The sequence below is a fragment of the Embiotoca jacksoni genome, unplaced genomic scaffold (genome assembly GCF_022577435.1).
Source record: "Embiotoca jacksoni isolate LCO1_2020_lvr unplaced genomic scaffold, fEmbJac1.0.p SCAF_35, whole genome shotgun sequence".
Taxonomy (NCBI): Eukaryota; Metazoa; Chordata; class Actinopteri; family Embiotocidae; genus Embiotoca; species Embiotoca jacksoni.
The window spans coordinates 3,817,991-3,834,318 of record NW_027185387.1 but is presented as its reverse complement, the minus strand read 5'-3'; the positions used below and the strand labels follow the sequence as shown (position 1 = coordinate 3,834,318).

The 16,328-nt window shown below is 38.7% G+C and overlaps 1 protein-coding gene across 1 annotated transcript; it reads right to left on the bottom strand.

Annotated features, from left to right (window-relative positions):
• Positions 1 to 46: 46 nt before the first annotated feature.
• Positions 47 to 12,326, bottom strand: cln6a (CLN6 transmembrane ER protein a). The gene is made up of 7 exons (XM_069165749.1): positions 12,175 to 12,326; positions 10,214 to 10,334; positions 9,997 to 10,095; positions 9,261 to 9,449; positions 6,944 to 6,999; positions 3,156 to 3,278; positions 47 to 2,130 (listed from the first exon to the last, which is right to left on the bottom strand). The coding sequence occupies exons 1-7, from the start codon at positions 12,219 to 12,221 to the stop codon at positions 1,860 to 1,862; spliced, it is 906 nt and encodes a 301-aa protein (XP_069021850.1). The 5' UTR covers positions 12,222 to 12,326; the 3' UTR covers positions 47 to 1,859.
• Between the last annotated feature and the right edge of the window lie 4,002 nt (positions 12,327 to 16,328).

Sequence of the window (16,328 nt, the reverse complement as noted above, 5' to 3'; positions counted from 1 at the left end):
AAGTCAATTCAGAGAAAAATGGAAGTAATAACCAGCAAGTAGAAGGTTAGTTTTAACATTTTAATTAAAATAAACATACATAAAATCACATCATTTTCCAAGCAACAAGTGAGCAATACTAAACAAAACATTAACAATCACAGCTTTACATGAAGAAAAATAACTCTAAAGGCAAAGACATCGACTCAACATGGAACAAAAAACGTCAGCAACAAAATGTTCAGTTAAATTCTGTTTTAAAAAGAAAGACTTTTCATTTATCCAAGTGTTTATCTCCTTTTCATGTTTCCTTGACCTTTTGAATAATGTTAAATCATTGTGAACATCGTAATATTATACACACACAATGCAATGAATAATCAAGAGTAAACTGTGTGTTGTTAATGATTGTATGTTTGCAATAGGGCTGGATTATTTCATTTATGATGTATTTACTGTATATCTCCTTATGAGTAAGGACTTACTGTCTCATCTTCCTCTTTGTTTTTTATTGTTGGAGCGTCTGTAACCTGAACATCAAGATCAACTTCACAACTTTCAGCCGTCAATCAACTGGATTCTTAAGCAAGTCAAGTTTTTTTTTTTTTCCTGTCATTTTTCAGAGACCGTACTGCACATGTGTATTAACCTACAGAGTCAGCATTTAGAGGCATACTATTGTCTATTGTTTGTCAAATGGTGAGAACAGTTGAAGCTGCTCAGTGTTTTACAAATGTTCCTGAACCATGTTGATCAATTACAATATAGTTTGATGAAATTCACCACTAAGGCTCCAAGGTGGCTCCTCCATGTTTAACTTGGGTCTGTCTCAAAGGTTTAGAAGTAAGTAAAGTTGTTTTCGTGTAGCACCTTTCACACAGCAAATATCACAAGTGATTTACAGCAACAACATTGTATAAAAGAAGAAAATATTACTAATAAAACAGTAATACAACGGTAAAGAAATATTAAAAGATAAGCAACAAAAGTCCTTAAAAGTACACAAATTTACCATTACCTGACAGCATGGGGCAAGATAAAGGCCAGTTTGAATAAATAAGTGGTCCGTTGCCTTTTAAAAGCATCTCGGACTGTAAATGTAAAGGAAGAGCGTTCCAAAGTGTCGGGAACAAAACTTCAAAGATCAACTTTTGTTTTCAGTCTAGAGCAACCCTGCTGGTGATAAAACAATAAAGCAGGTCACAGATGTACTCAGGTGATTCACCATTCAGGGCTGTATGTGTGAGGATGAGAACGTCAAACTAGATCCTGATGTAAAGAAGATAAGATCGATGTCCTGAGAGTCGTTTTCCTGGTTAACAGCCTTCGCAGCAGCGTACTGGACCTTTTGGAGACGGTTCAGAGACGAGGTGCCGAGGCAGGTTTACGCGTTGAAAATTACATCATGTTCGCGTGGTGCATATCCTCAAAGAAATTTGTGTTGACTGAAACGATCACAAACTAACCGAATGTCTGAACAGTGAAACATGTAAAGATGCTAAATATAGGACCAGAGGTCGCTTTTGCTTATATTGGGTAAATCTCCGTCCTGGATTTACCTTCAATTTAAAACAAATCTGATACTGGCCCATTGTGGAAAAGAAAAAAAAAAAACATTTATAAAATCTTAAACTTTAAATTGATCATTTTTCCGAGACTTACATCAGTAGTTATTCCTGACAACCTGCTTTATGATATCTCTCGGTCTCAGATCTGACATCACACGATCCAAACAGAGTTTTTAAAATCTGATTGCATGTGCAAAGTCAGACAAAGAGAGCAACATTTCACATGCGTAACAAACACAGAGGAGAGAAATGCCCCTGTTAATACTTCAGAACCAACATATCACAAACACAAGAGGGACCTGGACTTGTCGCTCAGAAGCTGTTCTTGATATGCAAGGTGTAGTAGGACCAGGGTTCTGGCACATAAATGAGTCCGGTGTACTTGTTGCGCAGCACCGTGTCGTCCCACAGGAAGGCCACCCACAGAGCCACCAGCAGCACCGTCACATTGAAACTACAGAACAGAAACATGCCGTTGCTGTCCAGGCTGAGACCTTTACGCTGTTGAAATATCACCATGGCAACCATGGCGAGGAATGTGAGGAGGAACAGTTCAGTGATTTGTCCTTCGGTGACCAAGTACCTGAAAGATATGGAAGAGAAGGCAGAGAAGTCAGAAACTTTTTATGAGTGACAAATCTGCTTTAACGAGGGAAATCATCACAGAAAACGATTTTATAAAAAGTTTTTTTTGAACTCCTCAGTTGGACTTTCTCCGCAGTGAAGGTCGAAATGTTTTAACAGCTCATTTTCCTCCCGACAGAAGAACGCTATCATTTTCTGTCTCAGAAAAAACTTCCAAAAACAATTATTCCAGGAAATATGGCAACTTCAGCTGTCTTTTGTTATGTAAGTGATGCAAGTTGTTTTTATAACAGTCTCACATTTAGAGAACAGAACTGTTTACTGTGAATCATTTGACAAAAGAATAAAAAAAAAACTTCATGGTTATTCAGACAAATGTTTTTTTTTAAATTTGCATTTAAAAATTTCAATAAAATAGTTAATTGGTTCACAATATCCAGATGGCTTGGAGTTCAGAGTAACTGGACAAAATACTCATTAGCTTCAATAAATACAATATGCTGAATTTAGTATAATATATCTGAATGTTTTCAGGCTTTGCATTCACATTTGAATGAATATTTTAATAGTAACAGTTGATAGTCTTTGCAGAGTTATTCTGTAATGTAACAGATTTATTCCATCGTTATGAATGCATACATTAATCTCCTGATTCATTTAAGCATTACACTGTATAATATCCTGTAAATATCCTGTAAATTCACAAATGTAGTTTCTTGGTATATCATTATCTTTTTTAAATTTTCAGAGGCATCTTTCATTCACTCTTTTCTCACTGAGGTTTGCTGCCGTTGCTTCGCACATGGACCTCCATTTCAGTTCTTTTCATACAGAAACACAGTGAGTATAAAGGATTTCTTATCTAACTGACATTGAAATTAACACAGACTAGACTCCACTGTTCCTTCGAGCTTCTGCAAAAGTTCATGAAGTGCCCTTGATTCTTATTTTTTTTTTTTCTTTTAATGTCATGTATTCAGAGACAACATGCACAAGGTTTACAAAAGATGTCAGAGGACTGACCAATAGTAGAGAGCGTTGGGTCCCAGCAACAGCCAACCGGAGACGGGTATTTTTTTCTGTTCTGCGGTGCTGGAGAAGCAGCCGCTGAAGTAGATGAGCAGAATGATGAAGAAAGGAATATACCTAGAAAAAAAAAATACAAGAGGCAGACTCTTATGTACTGAACTGGATTACCCTCAGATTCAAGTATTTTTGTGTTAAAAGAAGATACATAAAGCTCAGTTGACACTCAGGTCAAGGCCTTTAAAACCTAGAAAAGAAAATGCTAATAAACTTGTGTATTTTAAAATGAACATCCTGAAGAATAATTACTGAATTCATTCAACAGTTAAACAGCAATTTTATCACTTATTCATGAACCTCAACCTCACATCTTCTTTAACATTGAGATCTTGTAATTACAGAACACGATCCAGCAGTTACTAAACCTTCGATGTTCCTCGAGTACCAACAAATCTCGGCAGAACTGGTTTTAGCTAATGTGAACAACTTACATTTAAGCAACTGCACACCAGCCTTAAAGGAGTCCTTCATCCCCCTTGGAATTTTAAATAACTTTATTATTTCAAGTTTTTTATGACTCTCGTAATTGCTGCTGTTGATGTGCCCCTGCTGTGTTAATTACTGATTGTTTGTTAGTCTGAATATGAATGTTTTCAAGGGTTCTCAGGTTTCACTTGAAAAACTAATCTCAAACGCGGTCATGTCATGCATTTAAAAAGCTTTTTTTTTTTTTCCATGTCAGGTGTCCTGATTTAGAGACTAATGGACTTGAAGGGGAAACTGGAGCTGTATATTGTGTATCATCGTTGCTCAGAACCACCAGGAACGTGTTAACCACACACTCCCTCTGTCAGGTGAGTTCAGCCTTCATTTGGTCCACAAACTCTTATTAAGTTTTGTCAACAAATCCAGCGAGTGCACCAAGAAGCTCAATGACTGGATGTGAGTCCCTGCAGGGCCGAGGTGTGATGCCCACGCTGTGGCAGTTTTCAGATCAGAATCCTTTAGAACGAGATCAGCTCATCACAGACCCATCATTATCGCAGTATGCTGTATGTTTGCAGAAGAGGAGCAACGACGAGCAGCTTAAAAAAAAGGCAAAGATGTGTGAGGTAGGTTAGAAATAGGGCTGTCATAATGTTGATGTTTCTGATCGCTCTTTCCTTTGGTTTCCTGTCATCGCTCCACTGTTGTTGACCAATTACGGCTTAAAATGCCTGCAACGTGGATTTCCGACAAATAAGAGTTATTCTGGGCGCCTTGTCTCTTGCGTTTATTGAAGAGTTTATGAGAGCATAAAACTTTGCGTGAAAGCTTCCCCCTGCTCTGTGCACATCATGGTGCTACTTACCGTTCACGCACAACAGGAACAGTCTCTGGACTTTTTGATCGACCCTCGTATATTGAGAGAATATTGTCCGATATATTGATGATGGGATTTTTTTTTTTTCCCGCTCCCTAATATTGGTATTGTCCCCAAAAATCCAGAGTCAGTCATGTTCTATTAAACACTGCTATGTTCAGGTCAACACACTGTATCACCAGAGAGTCCTGCACCAAGGTGTGAGAGGGTGAAGAAACAACAACTACAGTGCATCCGGAAAGTATTCCCAGCACTTCACTTTTCCCACATTTTGTTATATTACAGCCTTATTCCAAAATGGATTAAATTCATTTTTTCCCTCAAAATTCTACACACAATACCCTATAATGACGTGAAATACATTTTTTTGAAATTTGTGCAAATCTATTAAAAATCAAAAACAAAAAAAATCACATGTACATAAGTATTCACAGACTTTGCCATTACACTCAAAATTGAGCTCAGGTGCATCCTGTTTCCACTGATCATCCTTGAGATGTTTCTACAACTTGATTGGAGTCCACCTGTGGTAAATTCAGTTGATTGGACATGATTTGGAAAGACACACACCGTCTATATAAGGTCCCACAGTTGACAGTGCATGTCAGAGCACAAACCAAGCCATGAAGTCCAAAGAATTGTCTGTAGACCTCCGAGACAGGATTGTATCGAGGCACAGATCTGGGGAAGGGTACAGAAAAATTTCTGCAGCATTGAAGGTCCCAATGAGCACAGTGGCCTCCATCATCTGTAAATGGAAGAAGTTTGGAACCACCAGGACTCTTCCTAGAGTCAGCCGCCCGGCCAAACTGAGCGATCGGGGTAGAAGGGCCTCAGTCAGGGAGGTGACCAAGAACACGATGGTCACTCTGGCAGAGCTCCAGCGTTGCTCTGTGAAGAGAGGAGAACCTTCCAGAAGGACAACCATCTCTGCAGCACTCCACCAAGCAGGCCTGTATGGTTGAGTGACCAGACGGAAGCCACTCCTCAGTAAAAGGCTCATGACAGCCCACCTGGAGTTTACCAAAAGGCACCTGAAGGACTCTCAGACCATGAGAAACTAAATTCTCTGGTCTGATGAAACAAAGATTGAACTCTTTGTCCTGAATGCCAAGCGTCATGTTTGGAGGAAACCAGGCACCGCTCATCACCTGACCAATACCATCTCTACGGTGAAGCATGGAGGTGGCAGCATCATGCTGTGGGGATGTTTTTCAGCGGCAGGAACTGGGAGACTAGTCAGGATGGAGGGAAAGATGAATGCAGCAATGTACAGAGACATCCTTGATGAAAACCTTCTCCAGAGCGCTCTGGACCTCAGACTGGGGCGAAGGTTCATCTTCCAACAGGACAACGACCTGAAGCACACAGCCAAGATAATAAAGGAGCGGCTTCGGGACAACTCTGTGAATGTCTTTGCGAGGCCCAGGCAGAGCCCAGACTTGAACCCGATTGAACATCTCTGGAGAGATCTGAAAATGGCTGTGCAGTGACGCTCCCAATCCAACCTGATGGAGTTTGAGAGGTCCTGCAAAGAAGAATGGGAGAAACTGCCCAAGAATAGGTGCCAAGCTTATAGCATCACACTCAAAAAGACTTGAGGCTGTAATTTCTGCCAAAGGTGCTTCAACAAAGTATTGAGCAAAGGCTGTGAATACTTATGTACGTGTTATATTTTCGTTCTTTATTTTTAATAGATTTGCACAAATTTTAAACAAACTATTTTCACTTTGTCATTATGGGATATTGCGTGTAGAATTTTGAGGAAAAAAATGAATTTAATCCATTTTGGAATAAGGCTGTAACATAACAAAATGTGTAAAAAGTGAAGCGCTGTGAATACTTTCCGGATGCACTGTATATCGCGTATCCTCCTCAATCTGACCAACTCCGTTTGTGTTCTGTCCAAAGGTACAAGATTCAAATCACACACACACATCTGCATAACTACACACACCAACGCACGCACGCACACACCCACACTAGGATTGCAAACTGAAATGCAATTCTGCAGCCTTATGAGCCAACTGAGACACTTTACTGCCATAAAACTAAATTCCTGTGCAAATGAATGGAAAGAGAGGGCGAGATATAACTCTTCATCTTCCTCCTCATCATGAAAACTCATTCCACCAAAATTGTCTGTCCAGAATAAAACCAAGTCATCTGGCCACACTTCTGATTCTGCCTGTTTTACAGGCTTCATATTCCAGTCAGGACTCAGCTGGTACAAACTGTCACCACAGACCTGCTCATCCTGACATCAGTTATGTATTTAGAAAAATGGCCTCTGATTCAAGCCTACTGATAACTGGCTGCAGATTTCCTGTGTTAAAATATATACTTTTTCTCTTTTGAAAAATGACAACCAGATAAACATCATTCATATTTTAAACAGGAGGAGGTTATCACAAATACGTACCACATTAAGTGTCCTAGCTGTTCATCATAATAATACAGCAGCTCAAAGGAGTCGATCTGTGGAGGGAGGACAATGAGGCTGAATTATTATTTGAAACATTCAAAGGAATGTTTCAGTGCTTCTGCATTGATAACCTTGAGCAACAGTGCCACCTACTGTTCCAGTACCATTTACACTTTATAATCACATGAAAGTGAATTTTGAAACATAAAAATTGCACATATTTTAATGTGAAGGGATAAGGGGGTAAGAAAAGGGTTTAATTAGGAGGAAAATTATGTGAATCACATGATATGATCTTTACAGTCACCAGATTTCAACTTGTCAGAGCGCTCTCCACCACCTTCATTTAAACCGCAAATCAGGGAATATTTCATATCTTCAGGGCACTTTAGGTCACTTTGTGTTCCTTTATCTTTTTTAATTAGTCTTTCGTTAAACACGACACCTCTTTCATGTTCAGCATATGATTTTTAAAAAAAGTCTTTATTCAAAGAAATAGAAATTTGTCTGAAATCTTTCTACATCTACAGCGTTCTTTCAGTGTGGAAAAATAGTTTTGAAATCATGAAACTACAACGAGCTTCTACGTATTGCTAAATCTGAGGTAAATCTTAATTAAAAGTGAATGTGATATCAATGAATGTATAAAAGCATTCATTTATACCATGTATTAATCTCTGAAGATCTTGCACTTCACTTAAAAAGATTAATTGCATGTAATTATTGCATTTTTACAATACTTTTCTGCTAAAAGCAGAAAATATGCACACGGTTTGGACCTGCATACTTAATGTTTTAAAGGTTCAAAAACAAATTTGGTCTAATTTTGATCTTAAAAAACAAGCAATTATTTTAAGTCAACAGTTGGTTTGAATTTACACGACTCAAACATAGATATATGCACTAAAATAACTGCAAAATCACTTTCCAGAATTTTCATTAAATCAGATGTTTAATCTACTACTTAATCTGTTTGCCTCAATTTACAGTTCAAATGTTCTGATGTTGAGTGTTTGGATTGTATATGTGTAATGTGGGCAACACTACATGCACAAAAATAAATGAATTCCACCTACAATCCATTGTTTATAGTGTGTATAGTGTGTATAATGTGTTTATAGTGTGTTTATAGTGTGTATAATGTGTTTATAGGATGTTATTATTCCTTGACCTGACCAAATTCAAAAGGAAGTCAACCAGCGATTCGTCACGTGTTTTCAAGACATCACTGAAGAACACACAGTAATAGACTCTTGTGATGGTGTTCGTGTTTTCACACGTCCTTCAGTAACTTGATTATTGTCAGCTTTCTGCTTTAACATGATTTCTGAAACCTCATAGAAATCAGACCTTTCCAGTCCTTTAGATTCAGATGATGAAGATAAATCCTGACAATACACAGCATGATGTCTATTAGAGAAACCTTGGTCTGGTAGAGTAGCAATAACTCAATTTGTAACAGGCATTTTATGTGTGCAGTAACATAACAAAGACACAGCACATGGACAGCATCAGCTGTGTGGTTGGATGAAATCATTATTTTGTGTAGCCGTGCATGTTTGTAAAAACAAAACAAAGACTGACTAAAACTGGCCTGAAGCTAAAGACTAAAAAAAAGTTAGCTCTAATGTCAGGATCAAATTACGAAACACGTACGCATTAAAAAGCAAAAACTAACATAGCAGGGTGTCTGCATGTCGCAGACCCCCTGCAGTGAAAATGACTGTAAAGACCAAAACCTCTCTCTCTCAACAGTATCTCCGCTGTCACTGAGCTGTCAGTCAAAATGCTCTGAACAAGAACAAAAGACAAAGCATCTCTTACAGCTTCAGCTTCTCGTGTCACTCGGAGAAATCTGGGTTTTGAACAACTACATACAAATGTTGTTTTCAGAGGGATTTCTCCTGCCAATGATATGTTGACATCAGACAATAATATCGTGTTGACAACCACTGTGAAAAGGATGATCCCCTGCTTTTAGATGACAAAAAAGAGGTGGTGGCAATGAAGGAGCGGAGGGGAAAATAAGTTCCACTCCGACACAGCAGGATAAATTCTGCTGGATCTCTGTGGACTTTGAATTCTGTTATATCAGTTCTGTTACAAATAAACAAGAAAAGCTTATTTTTCAAGGTCCCGAACTGCCTCTGAGGAGATATGAACAACAACAAACATATCTTTTTTGTGCAATATTTTGACAGGTGATGGCGCAAGCATATTAATAAAGTGTAGTATTTCCCCCGTTAGCCATTCCCAGCATGCCCACCGTGTAACAGAACTGTACCCTCCTATAAAAAACTCAAAACAGTCCTACCAGAGATTCAGGTTTGAGGTATTTGATGAGGGGGTTGTCTCTGACTGACAGGTGGAGCTGGTAGCCACTCAGGATGAGCCGGTGGTTGATGGAGTCTCCCACCAGGTGGATGCTGGCTCCCATGACAAAAGTGATGATGCAGAGGTAGATGACTGTGTGAGACAGCACCCTGTGACTGCGCTCAATCAGCTGAGTGGAGAGGCAACACATATATTCTTCATATTTATGATATTATGTTGCTTGATCATCATCAGCACCTGAGTTGCACACGTTTTTGTGACCACTAAATGCGCATTTGTGATTTTACACAAGGTTTTCTGTCACACTCAGAGACCATTGACATGGTGCAGAGAGCCTAAAGCAAAGAAGCAATGAGCCGAGCAAGGTGTTTTCAGTGGCCTTCATGTTTCAAGAGAGGCAGAGACAACTGCAGTCTCTGAACTTTCTGATCAACCCTCGCACAGGAACAGCACATAAGCAATAAAATGTTAAAACAATTGAAAGTAAGAACAGGTCTCTGTTGGTAAATCAACAGAACAACAGTGCAAACTGGCCTGATGTAACCGTGTAATGAAATAACTGAAAAACAAACCTGTTGATTAACACAAAGTAAGGTCTGTGTTAGCCAAGGCATTTTTTTTAGTTTATATAAGTACAAAAGCTCCATAAGGAATACATACAATGAGGAGATGTTATTATTACAATCATCAAGGCACTTAGGTTTGTTAAGACTTACCTTGAGCATTAGGAAGGGAGTTATGACATTGTAGGCCATGTGGAAATAGTCTCCAGCACTGGGCTTGTTCAGGGGGAACCACTCAAGAGGAAGAACGAGCTACATACAGGATATACAGGATGATACCAAAGAAATTGAGGTGTAACCATCCATTTGATCGTTTTTGCACAAGTTAAAATCACAAGAGGTACAGACTGAGTGCACTGAGCCTCCCTACCATGACGATAGGCCTCCCAAAGTCCAGTATCCAGTTCTGCAGGGTCAGACAGAACCACAGGTCAAAGTGGAAGTTCTGCTTCTTCCTATAGGACACATTTTCCCACCGAGCACCAGGAGACCTGTCAACACAGTTACAGTCACTGTAAGTCATAACAAGGCACAATTACCAAAGCAAAGGGCAGCACAGAGGCTGGGCTCTCAACAGACATGCTGGGAATACTGTATTAAAGTCCGGTTTACAATGGCATTTACTGCTGCAGTAAATCCACGCAAAAGCACAAGGTTGCCTTTGCTGCTTTCTACCAAGACATTTCATTATGACTTTAATTGATAGGCCCGCTTCTTCATATGCAACATAACAAAGCACCTCGCCTAACAATACTGCACAAAGGCGGCATGTACATAACTAATGAAAATAAAAAAAACTGAAGTGTTCATATATTTTAGACGATTGTAATTATGTAAAAGCAAGAAACGGGAACATTGCCCGTGACATTGTATTGCACTCTTATGAAGTCACAGTCAGATGCTGATGCACCCGCTGTGGATTCGCTGATGTATTGTAGCATGCTGAACACAAATGTTGATGGTTCAGATTATGCACTATGACTACAAAAAGATGAGATCGAATGAATACACAGTGGGTCCTTCATCCCTGGCTGTTAGGTCATTTAAAAGGATCATTAGCTGCTTGTCAACACCAGCAAAATAAGTATGGATTACTCAGACCTGTCAGCCTCTATGTCCGCTTGAAACACCCTCTCTTGCCATCCAGATATCCACAGAGCTTTTAGGGGGAGGAATGCACCTAATCAAGCCACTCAGTTTTTGCAAAACCCAGATGTGAGAGACTCCTATCTATACAGGAAACCTGACTGAACCCAAGACATGTCAAATCAAACTGGACACACCCCCCCAAACATACATCTCTTTGAGGCCCAATATCTAATTAATGAATACATTATTTTCCATCAGACCATCAGAACACTGTTCGGAGGGAGTTTATTTAGCCGATGACACCATAATGACCCGTTTAAAAAAAAATCTTAAATGTGTATTTCATGAGAGATGTTGAGGCTCTTTGAAGGCATTTCTACATTAGTTTCTCCTACTGGACTCAGAAGCTACGTCTATTTTTATAAACGGTCTGTGGGACCAACCAGTCAAATGAACACCAGAGTGACTCGCTATTGCCGCTCAATGTGGAAATTGACATTGCAAGACGGTACTTCAATCTTGCATATTGCACCTTTTATTTATTTTGGTGGCGTTTCAAGGCAAATTTATTTGTATAGCACATTTCAGCAACAAGGCAATTCAAAGGGCTTCACATAAATCCTTTAAAAGCATCCAAACATAAGGCAAAAGAAGAGGACATTTAAAAACAATTAAGAACAGAGATTAAAACATTAAAAAAAAACAGTGATTATAACATTAAGCTGAAAACAGGATAAAAGTTACAGTGCAGTTTAAGACATCCTAAAATCTGGTTCAGTGAAAGGCAGCAGCAGCAAACAGGAAAGATTTCAGTCCTGATTTAAAGGAACTGAGAGTCTAACTTGTTTATTTTCATATATTATCTAATTCTAACCATCATCATTCAGTTGTTGTTGTTGTTGTTGTTTTGCTCATAGTTTTCCAGCTGAAATCTAAAAGGACAGCTGCCGTCTTCAAACTTTACATGCAAACATAGCAGCAGCAAACTGACTGTAAAACCTTGACAGGAAGCAGCCCTGCAGTCGCGCCGCCTTCAGCATTGTTGTTGTTTTTTGTTGTTGTTGTTGTTGTTGTTGTTGTTTTTTTAGGTTAACAAACAGTAAAAAAAAAAATGTTGAGCTGTAACTGTCGAAGTCACAAAGACACTAATAAATGCGCTGTAAATCCACTTTTTCCAGGTTTCCCTGGCAACGAAGCCAGTCGCTGATTAAGGTCGCAAGCCTTGTGTTTGAAAGTACAAACCTATCCCTGTGTGCGTCGTTGCCTCGACGTCTTCGTACGGTCGTCATTTTCAGTTCGGTGTTAGTTGTCTTTGGTCCAGCTGACTTGCTCTCCGGCAGCTCCGAGGGGCGAAACGTTAAGAAGTTTCACGGGACTCAACGGTTGTAAACATGTTTCTGTCACAAGCGCATTCACTTCCTGTTTTCTCGCCGTGTTCCCGCCCATCAGAATAATCCGCCAATCAGACCGCAGCAGAGGAGCATGACGCGTGTGTGAGCAGCGTTAACCCTTTATTTGGTTTGTAGGCACATTTACCAACTACAGTAAAATAATTTCAATGCTGTTATGTTACTGCAATCTTTTCCCTGATAGCATGTCTACCTCTTGTACTTTGTACTAGATTTGTGTTTTTATTTTTATTTTTTCCATCTTCCATCAAAAATACATCGTGGCCTTCTAGTTACAGTTTTGAATGTTATTACTGTCATAATTATCATGCGGGTATTAGGGAGTGGTGAGAAAGGGACTAATGCTTGATGTTGTATTAATAATTATACTGCATCTTCTTTGCAATTCACTTGTCCTCTGTTTTAAGTCTGTTTCCCCCATCAATTTGTGATTATTTTCATCTGAGGCAAAATTTGTAAAAAAAAAAATTAAATTTAAAAAAAAAAAAAGTATCCCTAATCCTAACCAGTTATTCTCTATGAAAAACCAAAATCTAATTTACTCAAACACAAGCTGCAGAGGGCATCAGTGCTGGAAACAGTTTGCAAGTGGGGGAAACACAAGTCAATGGGGAACAGACTTAATCAGTGTTTAAAGTTGCTCTTGGCTGATCAGACTTCCCCTCAGGTCGATACTGTGCTGTGCTATGCTGGGAATTACATGAGGTCATGAATGTATCGTCAACAGGTGATAAAGGTACAAGTTTTCCCATTAAAGATGCAACATAAGAGAGGGAGGTGTCAGTAAAACAGTCTGCGACGACTGTCGAGAGACGAGATTTAATCAGTCAAAATGAAAGAAAAACAAGTGTTTGTGGGCACCTTATGCCAGTTAATATTTACAAAATTCCATATTTGATTTTTGATAATTATAATAATACAATTTATTTAAACAGCACTTTTAAAAACAAAGTTTAAAAGTTCTTTCCGTGGTATTTCTGGGATTAAAACATTAAAGAGCTATGGCAATTAAAATCAGGCAGTAAGAATAAAAAAAAATGGGATAAAGGCCTCAACAACCCAATATAGGACAACGCTGACAATAACACAGGTATGTTACAGGAAAAAAAAAAAACAACAACAACAACAACAACAACAACAAAAAGTTGACTTGAAATGAACAAAAAGCTTTTTTTAAAAGATATGTTTTGAGAAGTAATTTGAAAGATCTTACTGATATTGCCAGCGTTACATTCTCAGGGGGAGTCACAGAGCTGAGGGGTCCTGACTGCAGAAGGGTCACCATAAATCTTGTATGGAGTACCCCTCCCTAATGGACTAGCTATTCTAGTCTTGTGTGTCTGTTTGACAGTGAGCCAGCGAGAGAGTGAGACTTCACACTGTTTTCACTGGAGCCACTTTCTCACAAAGAATTTGTGTGTTTAAATTTGTAACACTGCTTGTATGTCGACCAATCCTTGGCCCAAACATTTTTATATATTTACTTGTTTAGTACTTTTTCTCTCCCATAAAGTATTTCTTGTGAAGAGTGAAAATACCTAAACAATTATTTATTGTATGTCACTGAATTAATTATTTTTTTACATATGTTTTTGGATTAATAGTCCAGTGCGAGTGTAGCTCCTGTGCTGGGGGAATGTTATCAGTAATGATTCAACCACCTGTTGGATGCATTTTCAGTTGAAAACAACAGTATGAAAGTATCTGTGGTCCCTTTGGAGCAACAGGAAGATCAAAAGCTGGTCTCTATCCAGTTTCAATTTACATTTGCATGAACAGATTTTGTGCACTCTGCATCTATTTATTATTCAGCGTAGAGAGTGGACTCTTAATTCATATCTGTTAAATTACTCTGTTAACAATTTCACGTACATAACTGCCTGTGTGGCGTGTGAGGATTACACTTGAGCAAATGTTCGGTCTCCCACGAGGGAGGCTTGGCAGTGACTGAAACACATGAAATACGTGAAAATATAATTGCAGGAAGAAACACTTGCTTATTCTGATCATGCAAAGATTGGTGAAATGGCAGTATTTTGAGGAGAAGGCACAAATTCATGTCTTTAAGTAACGATATGCCTCTTCATTCCTCCATATTTCATAAATCTCACTTGCTTCATTTTGTTTTGGACAACAAACCTTTTGCCTGAAGCAACATCACCTTAAACAATTTACATTAATGCTCTAATGAAGGGTGAAAGTCCAACTCAGGCTCAGTTTGACAGTCTATTCACCTCACTGGCCACTGCATGCTGACTGTTTTTCAAGACACCAAACCACCCACACCTTTCCCATGCTAAATACAGCTCATGTTGTGTATGAAGAAACTGATTCTCCATATATTGGAGATTTAAATAATTCAGAAGGGTTACATCCACAAAAGTCCATTAACGTTACAGATGTGGACGAATCTGTAGAACGACACTAGCAAAACTGTCTGAAGATCCTTATTACTGCCTTTAACCCTTAAACTTATTGAGAAAACACTCAAATTGTGGGTAAATTCAATAATATGGAGACAGTTGGCATCTGTTTCTTCTATGTGCCTCACAGTTCAGAAGAAAAAGGTGACCTTTTATAGTAGAACAGAGAACAAGAAACTAATTTCCATTCGTCGCATTCACACAATTCAGTGCTTAAATCTAGAGGAACTCTCTTACAGTCCACTGATTTAGAGACCCACTTTTTGACTTGAACCCTCCTTTTGTGGCCTCCTCTTTGTCCTCTTGCACAAAGCTCACCTTGTTCAGCGCGCACACACTTTAGGCTGATTCGCAACGGTTAAACTGTTTCACAAAATACATCCAACAGAGAATCATTTTGAATAAACGACTAACATATTTAAATTCAAGCTTTATTTAAGACTCGCAAGAAAGTTCATAGAGGAAAAGAAAACAAGACATTAAATGAATAAATTATCTACTTTTGTAAGTTTAGAAGTGAATTTGCTTTCACGTCTCTGTTGTGATTTGATTTTAGTTGTTAAATATTGATGTCACACATTTGCAACGATGCATGCATGCCTCAACCCTGCCATTAATCATCTTGTATGTAGCTCACAATGGAATCGTAAACAAAGTTTGGACAGGGCCCAGTACCATTTTGGACTTGTGTGTACATTTACTCAGACGTAGCTTTCTGGCAGGCTGATAAAACAGGGAAATGTGATCTGCAGCATAATTATCTCATGTGACTGCATTTCTTCTTGTTTACTGTCTGACAAGACATATCGTTTGACATGCAGATGGCATCCAGCTCTGCTACCTTTTAATCAACTCTTTTTAATCAGTCTGTAGCAGACTGTATAGTGTCATTAAATTGAAGTTGGTATATGCAGCCACTTTCCAACACAAACACATTAGCGAGGGAATTACATTTATGTCGCTGTTTACCTTCAGGTTGGTGTTTAGTGGAGGGTAAAACTATCCAAACACGGTTTATCGCCTGCTCAGGGCACCATGAGGAAACTCAGGTTTTTAAAATAAATGCACTGTTAATACATGAGGATAGAAGGCAAGTTGTTAATAAGTAAGATTTATATTTGCCTGTGTGTACACATGGGAACCCCACAGTCCTTATTGAAATGGTATTTTACTTTTATTTGACACTCAGTGTAGAGATGGACATGAAACATGCAGAGAGAGAAAGAGAGAGAGAGAGAGAGAGTTGACCTTTGGTTGCCCCTCGGAAACATGTGGTTTTGGTACATTTTCATTGAGTAATGTGTGAAGCCCATGTGAAAACTTTTACACATATTTTCCCATGTTAACATATGTTGCAACATGTGTCATACATGTGATCGCATGTGGAAAAAATTGGCAACTTATGTGTTTTTATTCTGTAAGAGTGTTTCTTTTATGTGGTATGCACCTTAACTGTTAGGGCTGTACTGTTGTACTGTTTGTATCCTGGAATTAGTTGCGTAATTGTCTCTAATTTGGTCATATGGCTATATTCAAGAGTAAGAAGTGGGTGTATCCAAACATC